Raw genomic sequence first — 21,347 nt, forward strand, 5'->3', positions numbered from 1 at the left:
TGCGCCTCGCCCATGCCCGACTGTCAGCATCGACCTCGCTTGAGGCCCTCGAGCTCGCCTGCAAGGGGTCGCCTCAACATCGAGCTTGCCTGACTGGATCTCGACCTCGCTTGCTTTATGTCGAGCTCGCCTGCGGATGCGTCGACCTCGCCTGCGGATGCGTCGACCTCGCCTGAAGGTCTCGAGCTCGTCTGACCTCGACTCGACCTCGCCTGCAACAACTCGAACTCGACCTCGCCTCAAGCTGGAGCTCGCCTGAAGGACGTCGTCTTCGAGGTTGCTTGCGAAGGTTTGGATCCACACCCAAATCCAACAACCTCCTACTTGGAGACCAAACTGTCGTCAGCAGGCTATCTCAACAAGCATATTCTCCTGTGTGGATCCGCTCTCATCACCTATGCATGAAAGCCAACTAAAATTACGCACAACTCCAGTTTCTGAATGGTCACCGTATTTGTTAACATATCTGCTGGATTCTTACTTCCTAGAATATTTTTTAGTTTTAACACGTCATCTTCCAACAGAGATCTGATGAAGTGGTACCGAAGCCCGATGTGCTTCGTTCTAGAATAAAATACGGAATTCTTAGCCAAGTGAATCACACTTTGACTATCACTGTGCAAAACATTTTTCTCCTGTTTAAATCCTAACTCTATTAACAAACCCTGAAGCCATATCATCTTTTTACTAGCTTTAGTCACTGCTACATACTCAGTTTCTGTAGTGGATAAAGTGATAATCTTTTGTATTTGTAACATCCAACTAACAGCTATAGTTTCGACAGTAAATACATACCCGGTGGTGCTTCTTCGATGATCGATTTTACCTCCAAAGTCTGCATCTACGTATCCTTGCACTTCCACCTCTCGCTTGTCAAAGTACGAACACCTCTGTGTGGTGCCTCGTAGATACCTCAGAATCCACTTGATTGCTTCTTAATGAGTTTTTCCTAGATTCGACATAAATCGGCTGACCACTCCCACTACATGGCCAATGTCTGGTCTAGTACAGACCATCGCGTACATCAAATTTCCAATGACTGAGGCGTAAGGGATCTTAACCATACTCTCTTTCTCTTCTTCCGTCTGAGGAGACTGATCATTTGATAGGCGGAAATAACTTGTTAAGGGTGTGCTAACTAGCTTGGCGTCGCCCATATTGAATCTTTGCAAAACACGGTTGATGTACTCTGTCTGAGATAATTGCAAGAAATCTCTCTTCTTATCTCTCGTGATTTGTATTTTAAGGATCTTTTTTGCTAGACCCAAGTCTTTCATGTCAAACTCCTTTGACAACTGCTGTTTTAAACTCCTGATATCCTTCATATCTGTACCTGTAACCAACATATCATCAACATATAATAGTAAGATGATATAACTGGACTGATATCTTTTGAAGTAGCAACAGTGATCGGCGTTGCACTTTTGGAAATATTACTTGTGCATGAAGCCATCAAACTTTTTGTACCACTGTCATGGGGCTTGTTTTAAACCATACATGCTCTTTTTGAGTCTGCATACCAGGTTCTTCTTTTCTTCTAGAAAACCTTCTGGCTGGTGCATGTATATCTCCTGTTCTAGATCTTCATGAAGAAACGTCGTCTTCACGTCTAACTATTCGAGATGAAGATATTCAATAACTACAATACTCATCACTGTTCTGATAGTATTAAGTTTCATAACGGGAGTAAAAATATCGGTGTAGTCAATTCATTCATTCTGTTGGAATCCTTTAACAACTAGCCGGATTTTATATCTTCTGGAGCCATCCTGCTCCTCTTTCACTTGGTATAGCCATTTGTTATGGAGTGCCTTCTTCCACGTGAGTAACTTAGCTAGTTTCCACGTCTGGTTTGAGATGAGAGATTTCATCTTTTTTTATGGTAAGCTCCCACTTGCTCGTATCTCTACTCTGATAAGCTTCATCATAGCTTTCAGACTCCCCTCCATTTGTCAGTAACAGATAGTTCATATATCTCCTGTTGGACATAGGAGGCCGAGAAGATCTTCTCAATATCAGAGCTGGTACGTCGGGCTCCTGCGTACCGTTTTGTCCAACAGACTCTTCTGGCTGAGGACATGTTGCATTTGGTTCTTTCGAGAGGTCACCTGGTCACCTGGGACATCATCTGCATTTATAGATGTTGACTCGCTCTCCTTTGAGTCAAAGGCATCTGTCTTGTGCATGTTCTTGTACATCACCTTCTCGTTGAATATCACATCTTTGTTGCGGATCACTTTCTTATTTTTGTTGTCCCAAATACGGTAGTCGAACTCATTTTCATCATAGCCAATGAAAGTGCATTTCTTGGACTTGGTATCAAGCTTGTTCCTGCCTTGATCACAAATATGCACATAAGCTACATAACTAAAAACTTTAAGATGTGAGAGTTTTACCTCCTTTCCGCATCATACCTCATTTGGTATTCTGTGCTCCAATAGAACCGATGGATTTCGGTTGATCAAGTAAGCTGATGTGTTGACTGTTTCTGTCCAGAACTGTTTCGGTAGACCTGATTGTATACGGATGCTTCCGGTTCTTTCTGTCAATGTTCTGCTCATCCGCTCAGTTACACCATTGTGTTGAGATGTGCCGAACACGGTTCTCTTCATTCTGATCCCGTGCTTGTAGCAGAATTTCTTAAATCTGGTATCTTCATATTCACCACTACTATCGATTCTGGGCTTCTTTATTCTCAGACCTGTCTCATATTCACTACCATAGCTTTTCATCTCCTGAAAGCTTCAAACATTTCTGACTTATGCTTCAAAAAGTAGACCCATATTTTCCGAGAGTGATCATCAATAAAAGTCACGGAGTAGTGTTTCCCACTAATGGATGAGGTGGTAGTTGGTCCCCATACATCTGAGTGAACGAGCTCCAGCTTCTTCTTCTTTGGGGTTCTGTCACTTGTCTGAAGGCTAACTCTCTTCTCTTTCCAAGTATGTAATCTTCACACATGTCTATCTCCACTGATTCTAGACCTGAGAGTTTTTCCTTTGTGTGCATAATCTTCATTCCCTTCTCACTCATATGACCGACTCTCTGGTGCCATAAATTTGAAGTCCCATTGCCTGCTGTAACTGAGATCAAACAGCGTGTACCTGCTATCATATATAGGGTACCAGTCTTCTTGCTTCGGGTAATCGTCATTGTACTCTTTGAGATCTTCTAATCATCTTCATGGAAGATCGTAATGTATCATTCGTCAGCTAACTGGCCTACAGATATTAAGTTCTTTTTCAGATTAAAAATATGCCTGACATTCTTCAGCTTCCATACTGACCCGTTCAACTTAATTTTTACTACATCTTTGCCCACAATAGTACACGGTTGATCATTACCAAGGTAAACATATCCAATATTTCCAGGGACATACTTCTCGAAGAAATTTCTAAGAAGTAGCATGGAACAACGCTCTAGAGTCTAACACCCACGATTCTTCCTTGCTCTCCAAAGAGCATGTCAATACGTTGTCTCTTCCTAAGGTGAAAGTGACATTCATCTCTGCCTTCGCCTCCTTCTCCTTTTGTGCACTCTTGTACTGATTCTTGTAGTGCACGGTCTTTCTGTAATTCCAACACTCGATAGTCTTCGAACTGTTGCTTGGATTCCTTGACTTGGACCTATTGTCCTTTGATCTACTTCTATAGTTTGATTTATCTCGTTCGTTCACTCTGATTGAATTTCTACCTCTTGACTCTGTATGCAATACTAAAAAGGTTGTAGCTTCAACCGACTCTCTTCGTCGGATCTCCTTACTGAGAACGAGATCATGAACGTCATCGAACTTCAACTTGTTACTTTCCGATGAGCTACTCATAGTCGTGACTGTAGTGTTCCAGTTTTTTGGTAGAGAAGACAAAAGGATCAAAGCTCGAACTTCCTCATCAAACTCAATTTTAACTGAACTCAATTGAGTTGTGACCGTATTAAGTTCATTGAGGTATTGTGCTACTGACGTGTCTTCTGCCATTCTCAGATTGAATAACAATCTCATCAAATAAACTTTATTTGTGGTTGATGACTTCTGATACATATTTAAGAATGCTGTCATAAGACCCGCCATGGTCTTTTCCTTCGCTATGTTGAACACAACATTGTGAGTTAGTATCAATTTGATAGCTCTGAGGGTCTGTCTAGAAGGTTCCACTCATCTTCCTTCATTGACTCTGGCTTCTTTCCTGAAAGAGGTTGATACAGATTCTTTTGGTACGGATAATCCTCTATCTGTATCTTTTAAAATCCTAAATTTGTTCCATCAAACTTCTCTAATCTCACATTTCCTTCATCTGCTCTGTGGTCATTACTCCCACTTGAATTTGACTTCCTCTAGATCGTTTTAGGTTCTGATACCAGTTGTTGGGTAATAACCGAGACTACGCTAAACCCCTAAAACAGCAAGAAACGCGGTATAAAAAAGTACACCAAGATTTACGAGGTTCGACAAACTTGCCTACATCCTCGGGAGCCACACAATTAATTTCTTATTTATCAAAAGAAATTATAAAGCTTACTCAAACTGAGATCTCTCAATAAATGAAAGCTCGTTACCGTAGCTACAATAATAACTCCTCTTTTAATTCCCCCCTTTAATTCCCCCAAAAGTTCACTGCTGAGGGCTGAGAGAGAGAGAGAGAGAGAGAGAGAGAGAGAGAGAGAGAGAGAGAGAGAGAAGAGAGCACAAGAGGGGGAAAAAAAGCAGAGAGCGAGATCTGGGTTTTCCTTAAATAGGGAAACCCTAGGTTGAAAAACGACAGGTTGGTGACAGGCTGTCGCTCGCCTGCGTGCGTCGACCTCGCCTATGCTAACTCGAGCTTGCCTGCGCTCGCCTGTCAGCATCGACCTCGCCTGAGGTTCTCGAGCTCGCTTGCAAGGGGTCGCCTCAACATTGAACTCGCCTGACTGGATCTCGATCTCGCCCTCGCCTGCTTTGCGTCGAGCTCGCCTGTGGATGCGTTGACCTCGCCCGAGTCGACCTTGCCTGAAGGTCTTGAGCTCGCCTGACCTCGACTCGACCTCGCTTGCATCAACTCGAACTCGACCTCGCCTCAAGCTGGAGCTCGCCTGAAGGATGTCGTCTTCGAGCTCGCTTGCGGAGGTTTGGATCCACACCCAAATCCAACACGGATGCATGCTTTTGATAGGGGTGGAGTATAAAACAGATATTTAGCAGAGTCACACATAAGGTGAAACATATGAGAAGCTATGGTTCCTCCCTCGTAACATACTGCCATGTCTATGTTGTAATATTGATTAGAGATGGCTAAAATTTGTCAAATCTAAGGATATGATATTTGTTTGAAGATAAATATCCAAGAAAATTCTAGTCTTGTTTTCAAATAGTTTTTGGTAATGATGAGTTAAATGTCTTATAATTTTGTTTTTATTATTATATGGTAATTTTTTGAGAATTCATCCTGACCTTATAAAAGTTTGAAAAAAACTATGTTGTATTTACATATAACGTTGCAACTTTACGAAGCATATATACAGTGTGTATTGGTCTATCTTTTGGTTAAGATGCAATCAATAATATCGAAGGTGACAACGACTCCTTTTCAAAAATTCTAGTTATTCCCTCTACATCTTTACTACTTTGCTTGCTGTCAACTTTATCATTGTTTTTTGGTGTGTGAATTTCAGAAGCATTATTTGTGTGTGTGTGTGTGAACTTAAGCATATTAGTTTTTATTTGGCATCATATTCTATCTTAGTAGTTTAATGTTTGGTTCAAAATATCCAACCTTTGCATTTCATCCTCCGCTTATCTTGCAAGTAGTGGTCAATATTACATATCCTACAAATGGATTCTTATTTTAAAATTTGAAATACAACAAACGATAATCATGCTGCCTCAAAGTTCTATAGCATTCATCTTAGTTGCTTATTTATGAAGGTGGCTGTAAATACCAGATCAGGGGTTGCTCTGGCCTTGGTGGGTTTGCTCAAGTCTTCAAGGCTTTTATTAACAGCAATCCTGATGATGTTGTCGCATTGAAGGTCATCTCTATCTCATGGTTAACTTTTGTGCCAACGGTTACAAAAATTGCTTGATATTTATTATCAGTGATGATAAATCTCCTACAGATTCAAAAGCCGGCTTTCCCTTGGGAATTCTATATATATCGCCTACTTGACAAGAGGATTCCTGAAATGGAGGTATGGTATTGGCATTAATTTTTAATAGATGCAACAATATATGCTCTTACACATTCTGCATATTCAGAGAGCAAGTTTTGGTTTTGCTCACAAAGTGCACATCTACCCTGATATCAGCATACTTGTCTGCAATTATTTATCACATGGAACTCTTCAGGTAACTGCATATTCCTCCGCTGGAAATTGTATAGTGAGATTTTACTTAGCTGTACAGGATGAAGTTATTTATTAAAACTGGCTTATGCAGGATGCTATCAATTCTCACCTTTTATTGCACAAGTTCATGGACGAAATACTATGCATCTATTATACAATAGAGATGCTGCGCATGTTGGAAACTTTGCATGCTGTTGGCATAATCCATGGAGATTTCAAACCAGATAACTTGCTTATTCGTTATTCAAGGTGAACCTTATATGTGCGAAGAACTTTCTGAATTCACGTTCCTGAGGTATTCTGCAGTATGTCAAAAAATAAACAAATTGAAACTTTTTTCAAGAATTTTATCTTTATACACGTTTTTAAGTTTTGACCTACACATGCAAGCATGAAGAATGGAATAGCAACTTCTCTATATAATAATAATCTTATCTTAGTTATCCATTATGCTGCAGTTAACTTTGTTATTAATTCTCAGAAGTTGGATCCTTGAGGGAGATATTAGAGTTTTTCTTGTTCAGAACTTGCTTTTAAGTGTCGGTTTTTTTAATATCATTGTTTTAGTAATTTATACCACAAACATATGCCAAGACTAAACCCAATTTCATGTGAGGGGGAGGACGATTCCTTCCCAAATTGTAGAATACATCTCTAATTTCAGTTACTCTAACCCAATTTTAAGCATAGGAGGAAGAAGAACACCCATTTTTGATCTCCACTCTTTGGAGCCATAATTTGAAAATTTACCCATTTTTAGCTTAAATGAATGAACCTGTCACATCAACATCACATGATGAGTCATGTAACATTTAGTCACTGGGAATTTGACTCTGGCAAAAAATAGACATTGTTGCCAAACCCGTCCCATGAAATATACGTTACCATCGTTGGAGTAAGAAATATACCAAGTTGATACTTAGGGTCAACAAACAACATGTTTGGCAACATACTTATGTAGGCGTCAAAAAATGCTGAAAGATATCCAAACGCAGCTCAAAGGAGGTTATCAAAAATCAAAAGAACACAAGGAAACAGTGTTTACTGTCTCGCCGTGCGAGACAGTGTTTACTGCCTCTCCGTGCGAGACAGTGTTTACTGCCTCTCCGTGCGAGACAGTGTTTACTGTCTCTCCGTGCGAGACAGTGTTTTCTGTCTCTCCGTGCGAGACAGCGTTTACTGTCTCGCACGCGAGACAGTTTTCAAAGTTTTGAGCACTTTGGAGCAGAGAGAGCAGAGTTCCTGAGCTTCTGGCAATCCCTTGAGATTCGAGCTTTGACTTGATTTTAAGAAGAACGACTATCTTACCTTGATAAGATATCGTTTCAAATTCTCACTTCGATAAACGAAGTCAGAATCATTAAACCCCTCACGATTCAATCAGAATCTGTGATTTGGTGGTCCACGAGTCAAAGCGCTCCCGGCACAGGCAAAGATCCCACGCAAGCAGCGATCCAAACAACGATCCTGCGTTTGTTTCTCAAGAGTTGTAATTTTTATTTTTTGTGTAAAAGAGGCCTTATAAAAATGTTATTTCTTTCGCATTTATTGTAATCGACCGAAGATATGATGAATTCCATGACAAAGTTAACTTTTGACGCAAACAAGCTGGCGACCACAGTGGGAGCCAACGGTCTCGCTGTCGAGACCGTCGTGTCGCAGCCGATCAAGATTCCAGTTGAATCCACGGTCGAATACGAGTTCGACCAAACCAAGTTTGAGGAATATCTCTCATCATCCTCTTTAAGATCTTCGTTGTCTCGCAAGTACAAGAAGATCTCATCATTGAAGAAGACTTACATGTCAAAGAAGGCACAAAATGAAGACTCTCGCCTGATTGTTGCTGAGGATTCTACTCGCAACATCTCTGCTCTGTTGCTGAGGATTCTACTCGCAACATCTCTGCTCACGATGACTCTTATCTAGTTAAAGAGTCATCGAACCAAAGCCCACCGGCACTGACGAAGAGGGCTCGTCAGAGACAACGTCAGCGCCGCGCTCGCCAAATAGCTAAGGCTTTGGAACAAACCGACGAGGTTCGTTATCACGCGGACCTAGAGTCGAGGAGATATCGAGTGGTTCAGTTGTCTCAACAGCCAATCACTCATTTCTCTGTTAAACTAACGACAGATGAATGGACTCTCCTCAAAAGGGCTCGTTCGACACTCAAAGAACGTATACAAAAGCGTCGTGCAAACGCTGCTCATGCCCGTGCTCTCTTACAACAAAGACGAGAAAGAAACAAGGGAACGGTGGCCAAAGAATCACCAAAACTCTGCAAAACTTGGATTCCAAAGTCTGGAGTTATGCAAAATCAGCATTCGGAGTCCGTTAAGACTCCATACCCGCAAGAGGGTGGTTTTAAACGTGTGACTCCCGACATAACCTTGGATCGCTCAGAGACGTTGACAAGTCATCCTGAGTATGGTAACAAGGTTCAAATACAAAAACAGAAGATAGGTTGCTCTGGTCACCATGCTAACGAGTTGTACTATCAAGCTGAAGGTGGAAACAAATCACATAAAAGGACTGTTCGAGAAACGAATCGTCATTGTGTATGTGAAGAACTTACCAAAGCAGTGTTGTCCAAATGCAACTACTTTAAAGTCATTCCGCCGAAAGTTTATATGTTCCAGAGACTTTCTACTGAAATGTCGAAGCCCAAACCTAGACTTTTCCACAAGAGAAAATCGGCTGCCCAAGATGATGAATTCCCTGAAGTCACCATTAACGTGGCTGATAAAAGAAAGTCTAAGCGGCATTCAAGTGACTCAAATCCCGACTTTCCCCCGAAAGGAAAAGTCAATCCAAGAATTGCTCAAAAGATGTCTCGACTCCAATTAGGAGCCATCAGACGCAGAGATTACAAGAGAATGCAAGAAGGAATGTCCTCGGAGGATGAATTCTCGGACACTTGTTCTGCAATCGCTTTTGATGATACAATGTCTAGCACGGGACAAACCAGAGAAGTACTCACGATCACCTCTGATCTATTTGCTCAAATGCTTTAAGAAGCTCTAACAAAACAACGTGAAGAAATTAGAGCTGAGATGAAGACAGAGATGGAGTTAGCTATCCAACAAATGAGAGAATTGCTAACTCAACGGCCTCAACCTCCTGAGTCCAGTCAGCGAGCTGAATCCAGCCGCCACACTCAGAATGTGGCAGATGATAGTGATCCAGAAGTGGATGAAGTCATTATGGCTGATACACCTCCCAATAGCAATAACACTGGGGGTGGTTTAACGCACCCTCCCAATAACGATATTGGGGGTGATTCAATGACACCTCTTACAGGGGGTGGCCTAACTCATTCTCCTCAACGTCCTTCGAATGAAGACATAGACGATGACGAGAAAATGAAAGAGCTTGAAAACAAAATCAACGCTTTGATGACGGCTTAAGAAGTGAAAAAGACGGGTATTCCATGCCCCTATCCAAGAGAATGAGACTCAATACCATACCCATCAAAATTCAATCTGATTAATTTCACACCGTTTGACGGGAAGAGCGCGCCGATTCAGCACTTGATTTATTTCAAGTCTCATTTGGGCATGATCTCTGGAAACGAGGCTTTAATGGTCCGGTCATTCGTTGACACTTTTCGTGGGCCCGCCTTCGATTGGTACCGACGGCTCAAGCCAGGGAGCATCAATTGCTGGGATGACATGGAAAATTTGTTCCTCAGCAACTTCTTCGATGATGACACCGAAGTGTCAATCGGATCCCTTTTAGATGAGAAGCAAAAAGACGGAGAGTCAGTCGACAATTTTATCAAGCGCTTCCGTGGCAAAGCAATGAATTGCAGAGATCCTGTTACAGAGGAATTCATCCTGCAAACATGCTACAATAATCTCTCTATCGATGTCCTGGAAGTCCTGGGGGTCGTACCATCCAAAACTTGGAAAGATTTAAAAATACGTGGCGAACAAGCTGAACACTTTCTTAAAAGAAAGAAAGCTGAGAGAAGCCAACCAACGACATCTGCAATCGCTGGAAACGCGACTCTCGATCCGAGGTTCCAAAAGGAGTATTCTTTCGAAGATGATGAAGCTCCAGCCATATTGGAATACCTCCTCACCAATGATAAAATCGAGCTACCGCCTATTAAAGATCAGGAGGGTGCTAAGATGATTACAGATCCAAACTACTGTGCATACCACAGAAGGGTTCTTCATCCCACCAATATTTGCTTTGGACTCAAAAATAAGATCCAAGCATTAATTGACACCGACGTCATAACGGCGAAACAAGTCAATTAAAGATGACACCATACTCCATTGGATACACGAGTATAAACTGTTTTCCCTAACTCCGATGAATATACGAGTATAAACTGCTTCTCCATTTCACTCCGAAGAGTATACGAGTATAAATTGCTTCTCAATCCTCTAACAGGTGCATGAGATTAAACTGCTTCCTTACATACTCCAACAGGTATATGAGTCTAAACTATTTCCTTTCTTTCACGGGAAGTTCCTGGAGAGCGCTATGCATAGTACTCTTAAGGATAACCCGACCATACAGCTGAATATAATGATAAACACAATTTCGTAAGGAAAGCTGGGGGTGGATGGTTCATGTAACGGGAAGTTCTCGGAAGAATGCTATATGTAATTTCCTTATGGATAACCCGATCATTACGAACAAAGTAATAAACACTACATCCCCACGATGATTTTCAAATACTCTTTTGCTGAGATGAGATTCGATCACTTCTTTAGATCAATCTTCCCTCACAAAACTCATATTTGGTCAAACCTTTAAACAGTTAGGACCAAAACCAAAATCTCCTCTCGATTCCTTCCATGAACGAGAGGTCCATTCAGATTGAACGATCAAACCTTTAAACAGTTAGGATCATCTCAAAATGCCCACTTGGTCAAACCTTTAAACAGTTAGGACCAAAACCAAAATCCCCTCTCGATTCTTTTCATGAACGAGAGGTCCACAAATTGAACGATCAAACCTTTAAACAGTTATGATCGTCTCAAAACTCCCTCTTGGTCAAACATTTAAACAGTTAGGACCAAAGCCAAAATCCCCTCTTGATTCCTTTCATGAACAAGAGGTCCACAAATTGAACGATTAAACCTTACTACAGTTAGGATCGTCTCAAAACTCCCACATGGTCAAACCTTTAAACAGTTAGGACCAAAGCCAAAATCCCCTCTCGATTCCTTCAATGAACGAGAGGCCCACAAATTGACCGATCAAACCTTTAAACAGTTAGGATCGTATCAAACTCCCACTTGGTCAAACCTTACTACAGTTAGGACCACAACTAAAATCTCTTCTCGATTCATTCCACGAACGAGAGGTCCACTTTCAATTGAATAATCAAACCTTATGACAGTTAGGATTATTCAAACCCGTTCAGATTCTCTGAGTGGAGATCCCACTTCGAGTTTTCTTTGCACCAGGAGATAGAATATAAAATTCTTCCTCTCCGATTTTGGGTTTATCTCTACCAACAAACAAGAGACTAGGAGATGGAATATAAAATTATTCCTATCCGATTTCGGGTTTATCTCTACCAACAAAAAAGAGACCAGAATACTCCAATAGGTATACAAGTCTAAACTGTTTCCTAATCTCAACAGGAAGTTTCTGGAGAATATCACTCATAATATTCTTAAGAATAACCTGAATATTCCAATATGTACATGAGTCTAAACTGTTTTCCTACATTCGACAGGCAGTTTCTGGAGAATATTATTCTGAATATTCTTAAGGATAACCTGACGAACTCTCAATGGATGTCTCAATTCGGTGACAAAAGCTGAACCCACAAGAACAAAAAACTAGCTTCGAATCAAGATCTCGACAACGGTCAAGTGATAAACGCAGTGCCGGAGAAATATTAGCTATACTACAACGAACTGAATAGACTAATGGATGAAGAGATCAAGAGCCAAAGCCATTTTATGGATTCTTGTACACGATCTACTCAACCAAGTATTGAAGAGATCGTAAGAAAAATCTATCTTATCCAAAGTATCCCAGACTCCTCTATAAAAGAATGAGTCTGGAAAACTTTGGAGGGGGTATCTGTAGGCGTCAAAAAATGCTGAAAGATATCCAAACACAGCTCAAAGGAGGTTATCAAAAATCAAAAGAACACAAGGAAACAGTGTTTACTGTCTCGCCGTGCGAGACGGTGTTTACTGTCTCTCAGTGCGAGACAATGTTTACTGTCTCTCCGTGCGAGACAGTGTTTACTGCCTCTCCGTGCGAGACAGTGTTTACTGCCTCTCCGTGCGAGACAGTGTTTACTGCCTCTCCGTGCGAGACAGTGTTTACTGCCTCTCCGTGCGAGACAGTGTTTACTGCCTCTCCGTGCTCGGCAGCCGAGACAGCAAATGCTGTCTCGGAAACACTGTTTGTTCAGGGGTTATAAATACCCCCCTGAGATTATTTTTTTGAGGGGGGGCTGATCATTTTTGAGCACTTTGGAGCAGAGAGAGCAGAGTTCCTGAGCTTCCGGCAATCCCTTGAGATTCGAGCTTTGACTTGATCTTAAGAAGAACGACTATCTTACTTTGATAAGATATCGTTTCAAATTCTCACTTCGATAAACGAAGTCAGAATCATTAAACCCCTCACGATTCAATCAGAATCTGTGATTTGGTGGTCCACGAGTCAAAGCGCTCCCGGCACAGGCAAAAATCCCACGCAAGCAGCGATCTAAACAACGATCCTGCGTTTGTTTCTCAAGAGTTGTAATTTTTATTTTGTTGTGTAAAAGAGGCCTTATAAAAAGGTTATTTCTTTCGAATTTATTGTAATCGACCGAAGATATGATGAATTCCATGACAAAGTCAACTTTTGACGCAAACAACTTATTTTGACTTGTAAGTGACTTTTTATTTATAAGGTACCAATAACATGTTTGGTGAAGCTTTACTTTTTTACTTATCTGTAACTTATAAGTAGAGATAAAATAAGTTGGTATTCCCCAAATTATTTTTCCCCTACGTATGGGGAGTTTTACTTCTTCACGCCAAAGACCAAATTACCCCTTCAAGCCCCTTTATCATCCTACAACAAATCTCCTAATATGAAATTAATTATATAGCGTCAATATTGTAATTAATAGGAATAGAATTATAATATATATATAATATATATATAATATATATATATATATATATAATATATATATATATATATATACATATATATAAACTATAAACTATACTTTAGTTCAATATTTATTTTTCTTATAGAGTAGTTATTATTAATAATTAATAATTATTATTTTATTAATATGAAAATAATTACTTAATATATATTATAAATTTTAATAAAACCCCCCCCAAAAAGAAAAAAAAAAAGGGGCAATATATATAAAAATATTTTAAGCAAATATATTTCTTATTATAAGATAAATAATTTTTAATTATTTAATTATTTTTATTAATAACAAATTTTGATTAATATGAAAATTAATTAATTAATCTCAATATTATTACTTAATAATCATAATTAATGCGAAATAATTAAAATTTTCTTAATTACCTAGTTAATTAACTAATAAATTTACTAATAATAATTATCTACTAACATAATAATGAATTAATTTAGCACAAATAATATGAAATACAACAATATGTCCTTTTTAGTCATTTGACAACTAAAACAATCTTATAAGCTATCAGTTTACCAAACACATAAGTACTTAAATATCCTTGTAAGTTAAAAGGATTTACCGAACACCTTACTTATTTTTTTCCCCATCCTTATAAGTAGTTTTAAGAATAAGTAATAAGTAACTTATAAGGAACCAAAAATAAGTAGTTGCCAAACATGCTCAAAATATACCAATCTGATAATTTTACCTTCTGTAATCAGATCAGAAGTCAATCATTGCAAAGTTGTCTAAAGATTATTTATTTATTAATTAATATTATCAGTTTTTTGTAGAACACATATCAAAAGTTTCCTCTTTCTCGTCTCTAAAAAGGAGACTAATCAATTACTTGTTCTATTTGACCCTTTAATTGGCAACTTCTGACATTAATACCAAGGATGAAGGTCATAAACAACATTCAGTTTCTAGTGCTGAACTTTATGCATGTTGCTGGTTTGCCTCTCAGTTCTGAATGTTATTTTGACGACAATACTACTATTATCTGCATTCAACTTGTGTGTCAAGATGATTTTCCAAATCGCTGATGCTAAAACATCATTGTGTGTTTATTTTGGCAAACATACCTTATTTATTGTATACATACACATGTCTGCATACATATATATTCTGTGTGCTGTTTCTTTGATTTGCTGTTTTGCTAAATTAAACATAGCTTCAATAAAAACATGCCTAGTTAGTCCTTTGGAATATCTGATATTTGATCCTAGTAGCAATTGATGATTTTGAAGGGGTCATGCTTTACTATTTTTCTCAAAGGATATACATATTAAGGAGCTTTTTTCTTTTTCTTTCTGTAGGGACGATCCAACGGAGGATGGACCCTGGCGGGATCAGGTCTCTACACAAACACAACACACACACTACTCTCTCTCTCTCTCTCTCTTTCTCTCACATGCAAGCGCTTATAGTAAAATTTTCTTTCCAGGGTTTATGCCTTGTGGATTGGGGAAAGGGGATAGATACGAGTCTTTTCCCTGCTAATACTGAATTTAATGGGGATTGCAAAACTTCGGGGTTTCAGTGTGTTCAGATGCAAGAAAACCGGACATGGACTTATCAGGTTTCTTTAAATTACGAGCCTCATGAAATAAATTCCACATTGCTGAAATTTTCCTCAAACACGTTTCCTAATGGAATTGGGAATATACTCATAGTTAAGATCCATATTCTCAAATACCTTTTTTTAAAAAGAAATTGAAATTTGTAAGATGGTGGTTTCAGGTGGATACTTATGGTCTCTGTGTAAATGTTCATATGATGCTTCATGGGCAATACATGAGCATTGAGAAGAAGATTACAGCAGATGGAAGCTACATTTACCAACCTAAATTACCTTTCAAAAGGTATCTTGTTGTAACATTTTCTATCTTGTTGCTACTAAAAGCAAAACTACTGTGGTTATCATTTTGATACCTTTGATCTTCTCATTTATTATCTGCAACATTTCATTACCTCAGGTATTGGAAAACGGATCTGTGGAAAAACCTCTTCTCCACCTTGCTGAATGTACAAACTAATCAGAGTGATGTACAGCTACTTCGGAATTTAAGAAAATCATTTGAAGATTATCTTTACAATAACAGGCAGCTAATGCAAAATTTAAAGAAATTGCTGATGAAACAGAAGGCTTCTTTGTGTTCCTCTTAGTATGTACTTAGGAAGAAACACTGGCATGAGTTCAGGCCAAGAAGCCGGTTGACCGAGCTCCAGTATACCCCACAGTATGTATAAGTATACTTTTTTGTTTTTCTTGTTATTATATTTAAGACGCTGCTGAAGTTTATGAGTCTTGTTATTTTTTATTTATTTATGCAAATAGTTTGAGAGAACTTTAGAAATCATTATTATAATTCAATTCTTTGTTGGAAATGTTCTCTCAAACTATCAAACTATAATTCAATTCTTTAGAAATCATTATTATAATTCAATTCTTTGTTGGAAATGTTCTCTCAAACTATCAAAAATCATATCATATCATACTCCTTTTAACCGCACGAGTTCGAGAAAATATTTCGGTAGACAAAAATACCCTTGAAATAATTCAAATACTAATCCATTAAGTAAGAATAAGTTGATAAATTAATGAATTCTTATTGGATATACATAGTATGAAGATAGGGATATAGTTTAAATTGAAATGTAAACATGAATAAAATTATTAAATGTCAACTTTACAAATGTATACAAGATGAATGGCGTATATGCAAAAACCAAACAAATCAACGAGACAAAAAATATCTGCCCCAAAGGTCGAACCTAGAAACAACGTAGATCTATAAATGTACATAATATGGATGAGATATTTGTAAAATCCACCAAACAAATTAAATAGACAAGAGTCGTTCTCAAAATTATAAAAATGAAAAATTCAAAAAAATGGCTGTGATCTGAGAACATAACATGGTGATCTCTCATTGATTAAACTTCAAGTAGTTCACGGTAGTGTATAATGAGTTTCAAAGTTTAATTATACTATTATTATTTAAATAGAACTCTATTTATAATTGTTATTCTCTCACATGCAACAGCACATGCCAATATATATAAACCAAGAAATTACAATAATTTTCATAGCACTTTCATCTCATTCTATAGATATGTGCCTTTGTTATTTTCTTCTTATTAGATTGATTGGATTATTTTAAAGCAATTAATTATATTGTGTATTTAATTTTTTCATATTAAGAAATAACAATAATTTTCACAACATTTTCATCTATTTTCTTCTTATTAGATTAGACTAGATTATTTTAAAGCAACTCATTATATTGTATGTTTGATCTTTTTTTATATCAGAAATTACAATAATTTTCATAACACTTTCATCTCATTCAACAAGTATGTGCCTTTGTTATTTTCTTTTTATTAGATTAGATTGTTTAAAAATTGTGAATTATGAAATTATAATAATTTTTAAATCACTTTAATCTATTTTCTTCTTATTAGATTAGATCACATTATTTTAAAGCAATTAATTATATTGTATATTTGATCTTTTTTATCACAAAGTTTAATTATACTTTTATTATTTAAAAGATACTATTTGTATAAAAGTCAAAGAGAATCTCACACGTATCTTAGATCTTAATGTCAATTGTAATACTTACATATTAATGTTGGTTAAAAAAATTTCATGCATGAGCTTAACTTATATGATCATACTTTAATCGGATTAGATAATTTATTTTTTCACCCAAACTCTTCCACAAAGCCAAAAGAGAATAGCAATGCGATAGCTATATATATCCACATGACTATATATATCTTGAAAATGAATGAAGAAAATCACAAACAAAAACTATATTAATTACCCCCACACACTCACTGTTTTCAAAACCACACTTCTCCGTCTCAATCTATAATATATCCACATACCCAAATTAAGCTGTTAGAGTTTCCCCCTCACTAACTACATCATTGATCAATCCTCATTTTTTCTTTGTACTTAAATTATATAACGTTCATTACGATAAGGACTCACCTGGATCCTCTGCCTGCCTCGAACGTACAATAAAAACAATGTACTACGCCTTATAGTTAGTTAATAATAAGATCCTGTCATTATAAACAAATTAAGTAAAGATTAATAATTCTTAAGAATGTATTGCATTCTCCTAGCTTTCACTGTAAACTTGTTAGTTGTTTATTCCTAACCCCAAGAGATTCTCAAAATTAATCTTGAGGGTTATTTGCATTAAAAAAGTTTTGTTAGAGGGCCCATACAGTCTGTTTTATAGTTTAAGATTGTCAACATTTTTTGTCTCTGATACATATCAATTATGAGTAATAATATAACTTGATTGATCTAAGTATATCCTAATATATTTCTGGACTCTTGTCTTGTATTTTGCTCTTTATTATATATCAACTTGATAACATAATTAATATAGATGATGAAGACACTATTGTAGAATTACCCAAGAAAAAGATAAAGGTGGAGAATGAGTGATTTCAGCTCAATTAAATATGAAAAAATAAGGAAAAAAGGATAACAAGTTTTGAAATATTTTATAGTAGAACTTAATTTGAAATCTTCAGAAGGGATTTTGATGCAAAATTTTTAATATGCTTATGTGAATGATTTTGTCATATAAAATTATACTAGAGTCACCAATAATATTTAGTACTTATTTTTTTATTTTAAGTCTATCAATAATTAAGATGTCTTGCAGTCTTGTGAAAAGTATGTACACTGTGTTGAGCTTATACAAACCATCTTAATATTAAGTATTTGGTTATATTTTATTAACACATCAACAATACATTATTGTATTTTTTTTCAAATTTAACACTACATTTAATTACTAAGATAAACAAATTGGAGATCGACGATTTGATCCATAAACAAATATGTTACATGAAGTTTAATATATACAAATTTAAAAAAATAATGTTGTGTATGCAGGTATATAAAAGTATATTGATCCCAGTTTTACATGCAAATCTATTTCATAAATTTTTTAAAAAAATACTTAAATAAAATTTATGGCAAATGTAATAATCCATGTTTAAAGATTAACTCAAGATGAATCTAACTTATCTTATAGCATGAAAATAAATAAATAAATAAATAAATAATTTTGATATTTAACTACGTGCAATGCACGTGCATAAGAACTAGTAACAGTTAAAAGTGACAGTCTCATTCCATTTTGACTTAAGGGCCATTTGGCTAAGATAGGCCTTTATAGCTTGTCAGGAGGCCTCTTTCACCGTCTATCTTATTTGTTTCTAACTTAAGAAAATAAACTCGTAGCCACTAAAAATCGATAAGAAAAAAATCATACATAGTGAATTTGTGAAAGACAATTCTGTGGATGAGATAAAATGTGAACATGGGTTGAGTATTTGTTAGGAATGTGTAAATTTTCGCAAAAAAGGGGTTGTGACCATGCCTAGCCCTGATCTAGATTTTGAGTCTCTGAGCCCATAACGACCCACTCGTGAAAACTGGCCCGGAACGGATTGGTCTGCCTTCGTTTGCCGGCTAACTTGGCCCATGCAGTAACTAGTTCTAGACTATATCTAGCACATATCCAATATTATCATGCACCACATCTACATAGATAGGACTCATATCTCATATTGGACATCTTTAGAGACTTCATCATAAAAAAGATGAGTTGCATTCGTGTACTTCGCCAATAAATAACTCTTAACAACATATGTATTCTTTAAATTATGTCCAAATATATCGAGTTCATATTTACCATAAGATCATATGAACTTATTGAACATGCATGTACCTAGTACGTGCGTGTGATTGGTGGCCACCCTGTGAGTGGAAGTTTGGTGGATGTGCATCCCCTTCCACAGTGGGACGGTACTTTCCACCGACCGAATAAAATACTTCAGGACATTGCCATTCTCTCTCTCTCTCTCTCTCTCTCAATCAATACTTCATGCTTCAAAACATAAACCTTTTTTTTTCCTTCAGGTAAGTAAACCAAATTTAATTCTCAGTAAATACCACCATATCTCTCTCAAGGATTGGTCATCTTTTAGGGGAATGGCTTGATCCTGTAGTATAGATCTTCCACTAGAGGGGACAACGGACAATAGACAATAGATGTCACCTTTGTCTAGATATATGCAAGTACGCCACCCTTCTCTCCTTAGATTCTCCTAAGTCTTTTTTTTATAAAGAAATATTAATTTGTTAGAGGGGAATCTCAGAGAAGCACAGAAGAAAGCGGCTCTCTCAGAGCCCCAAACTATGAAAGCCACTGCAGGGTTGCATTTACAACTCGTCCAATTCCCGATGATGACTGTGACATATATTTAAGGATAGTTTGAAAAAAAATAGCATTAAAAAAGACCCTGAAATAGAATGAGAAAAGGCTTTCATCTCTTGTGCTCAGATGGCACATGCGTTTAAACAAAAGACATTTCTCTTCTCTCTCTCTCTCACTCTACAGAACAACTAACCACACTAGCTAGGTAGTCGAACCACAAGGGCGAAAAAAAAAGGAATAAGAAGAAGAAGAAGAAGAAAGAAACTAATTAATTAAAAAAGAAAAGGAAAGGAAAATAAAAGAGAAGAAAAAGCTAACGATGAAAAATTCTCTTCTTGTTCTTCTCTTCGATCTCCTGCTGTTGCTTGCTCACTCCTTTTTTCCTGAAACTTTTGCCTCTTATCTGATCTCAACAACAACATAACAAACATAAAAAACAACACCCAGACAAGAAATTAAATTAATTCAAGGGGAAAAAAAGGCAAAAGTTGACGACCTAAATAGATAAATTATGGCGTCGGAGGCTGAGAGCTGTCATCTTCTCCTTCATTGTTGAACTGCTTCCAATACCCTTCACCATTATTGCCAGCACCAGCTGAGCTCACATTAGAACCTGCAGCAGCAGCAGTACTACTAGCAAACACAGTAATATTCATCTGCTGGTGAGAAGTCACAGCAAGCCTCGGCTGCTGCCCGATCATCAAGTTAGTGTCAAACGCCGGTGGTTGCATCGGTGGATGCATCGGAAGATTAAAAAACCCCGGCATCATCGGGTCACTCGCAGAATTAAACCCCAAAAAATCCGGCATCATTCCCGCGCACCCATGATGAAAACGGCTGGAACACCGCAGTCATCTACCGTCCCCGGCCGCCAAAAAATGAAGGCGCCGGCGGAGGCGGATTGCGGCGGAGGCCGCGGGCGATGGACACCTCAGAGCCCGTGGTGTCCGGGGCAGCGGCGGCGCCCTTCTGGAGCGTTTGTTGCCTCTCCGGTAGCTCCCGCGCCCTGGGGGACGTTGCGCAGCGTGGCCCTTCGGTCCAGTAACGGCGACAGGCTCTGCAGAAGTGTCGCGGCTGGGACTGGCTGTAGTTGTTGAAGTAGCAGAAAACTTGGTTTTGGTCCGACTCGCATCGAGGGCATCGCTTCGGGGGGTCACGACGATTGTTGCTCATCATGATATCTTTCCCTTTAAGAGCTCTGTCCATTTCAAGTAATGAGGTTTTGGTTTAATAACGTGAGGATTTGAGGAGATCGAGGACTGGGTTTTGGATTTATAGAGGGCGGGGTGGCCGGCGTGTTTGTAAACGGGAATTGCGGGGAGACGTTAGCGGGGTATCTCCTTCAACGTGTCGGGTCCTCGAGTAAACTGTCTTCAAGTGGGGGAAGAGCTAGCCTGAAGTCAAGGAATTAGTTTGAATTAATGTAGAACAAATCTTCAGTATATATTTTTTTTCTTCCATTTTGAATGTTGATATTCGGTAAGATTTTGGGCATGATATGGGGATATTAATTGGATTGGGAGGATGGAGATAGAGTGAAAGAAGAGGAAGATATGCTCGCCTTAGCTTAATTTGAAGGAGAGTGTTTGAGAGGATGTGGTTGAGAGAATGGAGAGTTGAAGTAGTCTGTAGCTAGCTAG

At 37.9% G+C, this 21,347-nt stretch overlaps 1 protein-coding gene and 1 long non-coding RNA gene across 2 annotated transcripts in view; one reads left to right on the forward strand and one right to left on the reverse strand.

Annotated features, from left to right (window-relative positions):
- LOC109833475 (mitotic checkpoint serine/threonine-protein kinase BUB1) overlaps positions 1 to 15,813 on the forward strand; it is a 19,934-nt gene extending 4,121 nt beyond the window's left edge. Inside the window, exons 8-15 of the mRNA XM_020401151.1 lie at positions 5,900 to 6,003; positions 6,091 to 6,162; positions 6,230 to 6,319; positions 6,410 to 6,567; positions 14,770 to 14,806; positions 14,898 to 15,032; positions 15,194 to 15,315; positions 15,430 to 15,813. Coding sequence (XP_020256740.1) covers positions 5,900 to 6,003; positions 6,091 to 6,162; positions 6,230 to 6,319; positions 6,410 to 6,567; positions 14,770 to 14,806; positions 14,898 to 15,032; positions 15,194 to 15,315; positions 15,430 to 15,619 — 908 coding nt within the window. The 3' untranslated portion in view covers positions 15,620 to 15,813. The remainder of the gene's footprint in view (positions 1 to 5,899; positions 6,004 to 6,090; positions 6,163 to 6,229; positions 6,320 to 6,409; positions 6,568 to 14,769; positions 14,807 to 14,897; positions 15,033 to 15,193; positions 15,316 to 15,429) is intronic.
- Positions 19,799 to 20,595, reverse strand: LOC109832163. Its single transcript, XR_002244650.1, has 2 exons — positions 20,204 to 20,595; positions 19,799 to 20,110 (listed from the first exon to the last, which is right to left on the reverse strand). It is a non-coding gene; the product is annotated as an uncharacterized LOC109832163 (long non-coding RNA).

Source organism: Asparagus officinalis, chromosome 3 (assembly GCF_001876935.1).
Source record: "Asparagus officinalis chromosome 3, Aspof.V1, whole genome shotgun sequence".
NCBI lineage: Eukaryota > Viridiplantae > Streptophyta > Magnoliopsida > Asparagales > Asparagaceae > Asparagus > Asparagus officinalis.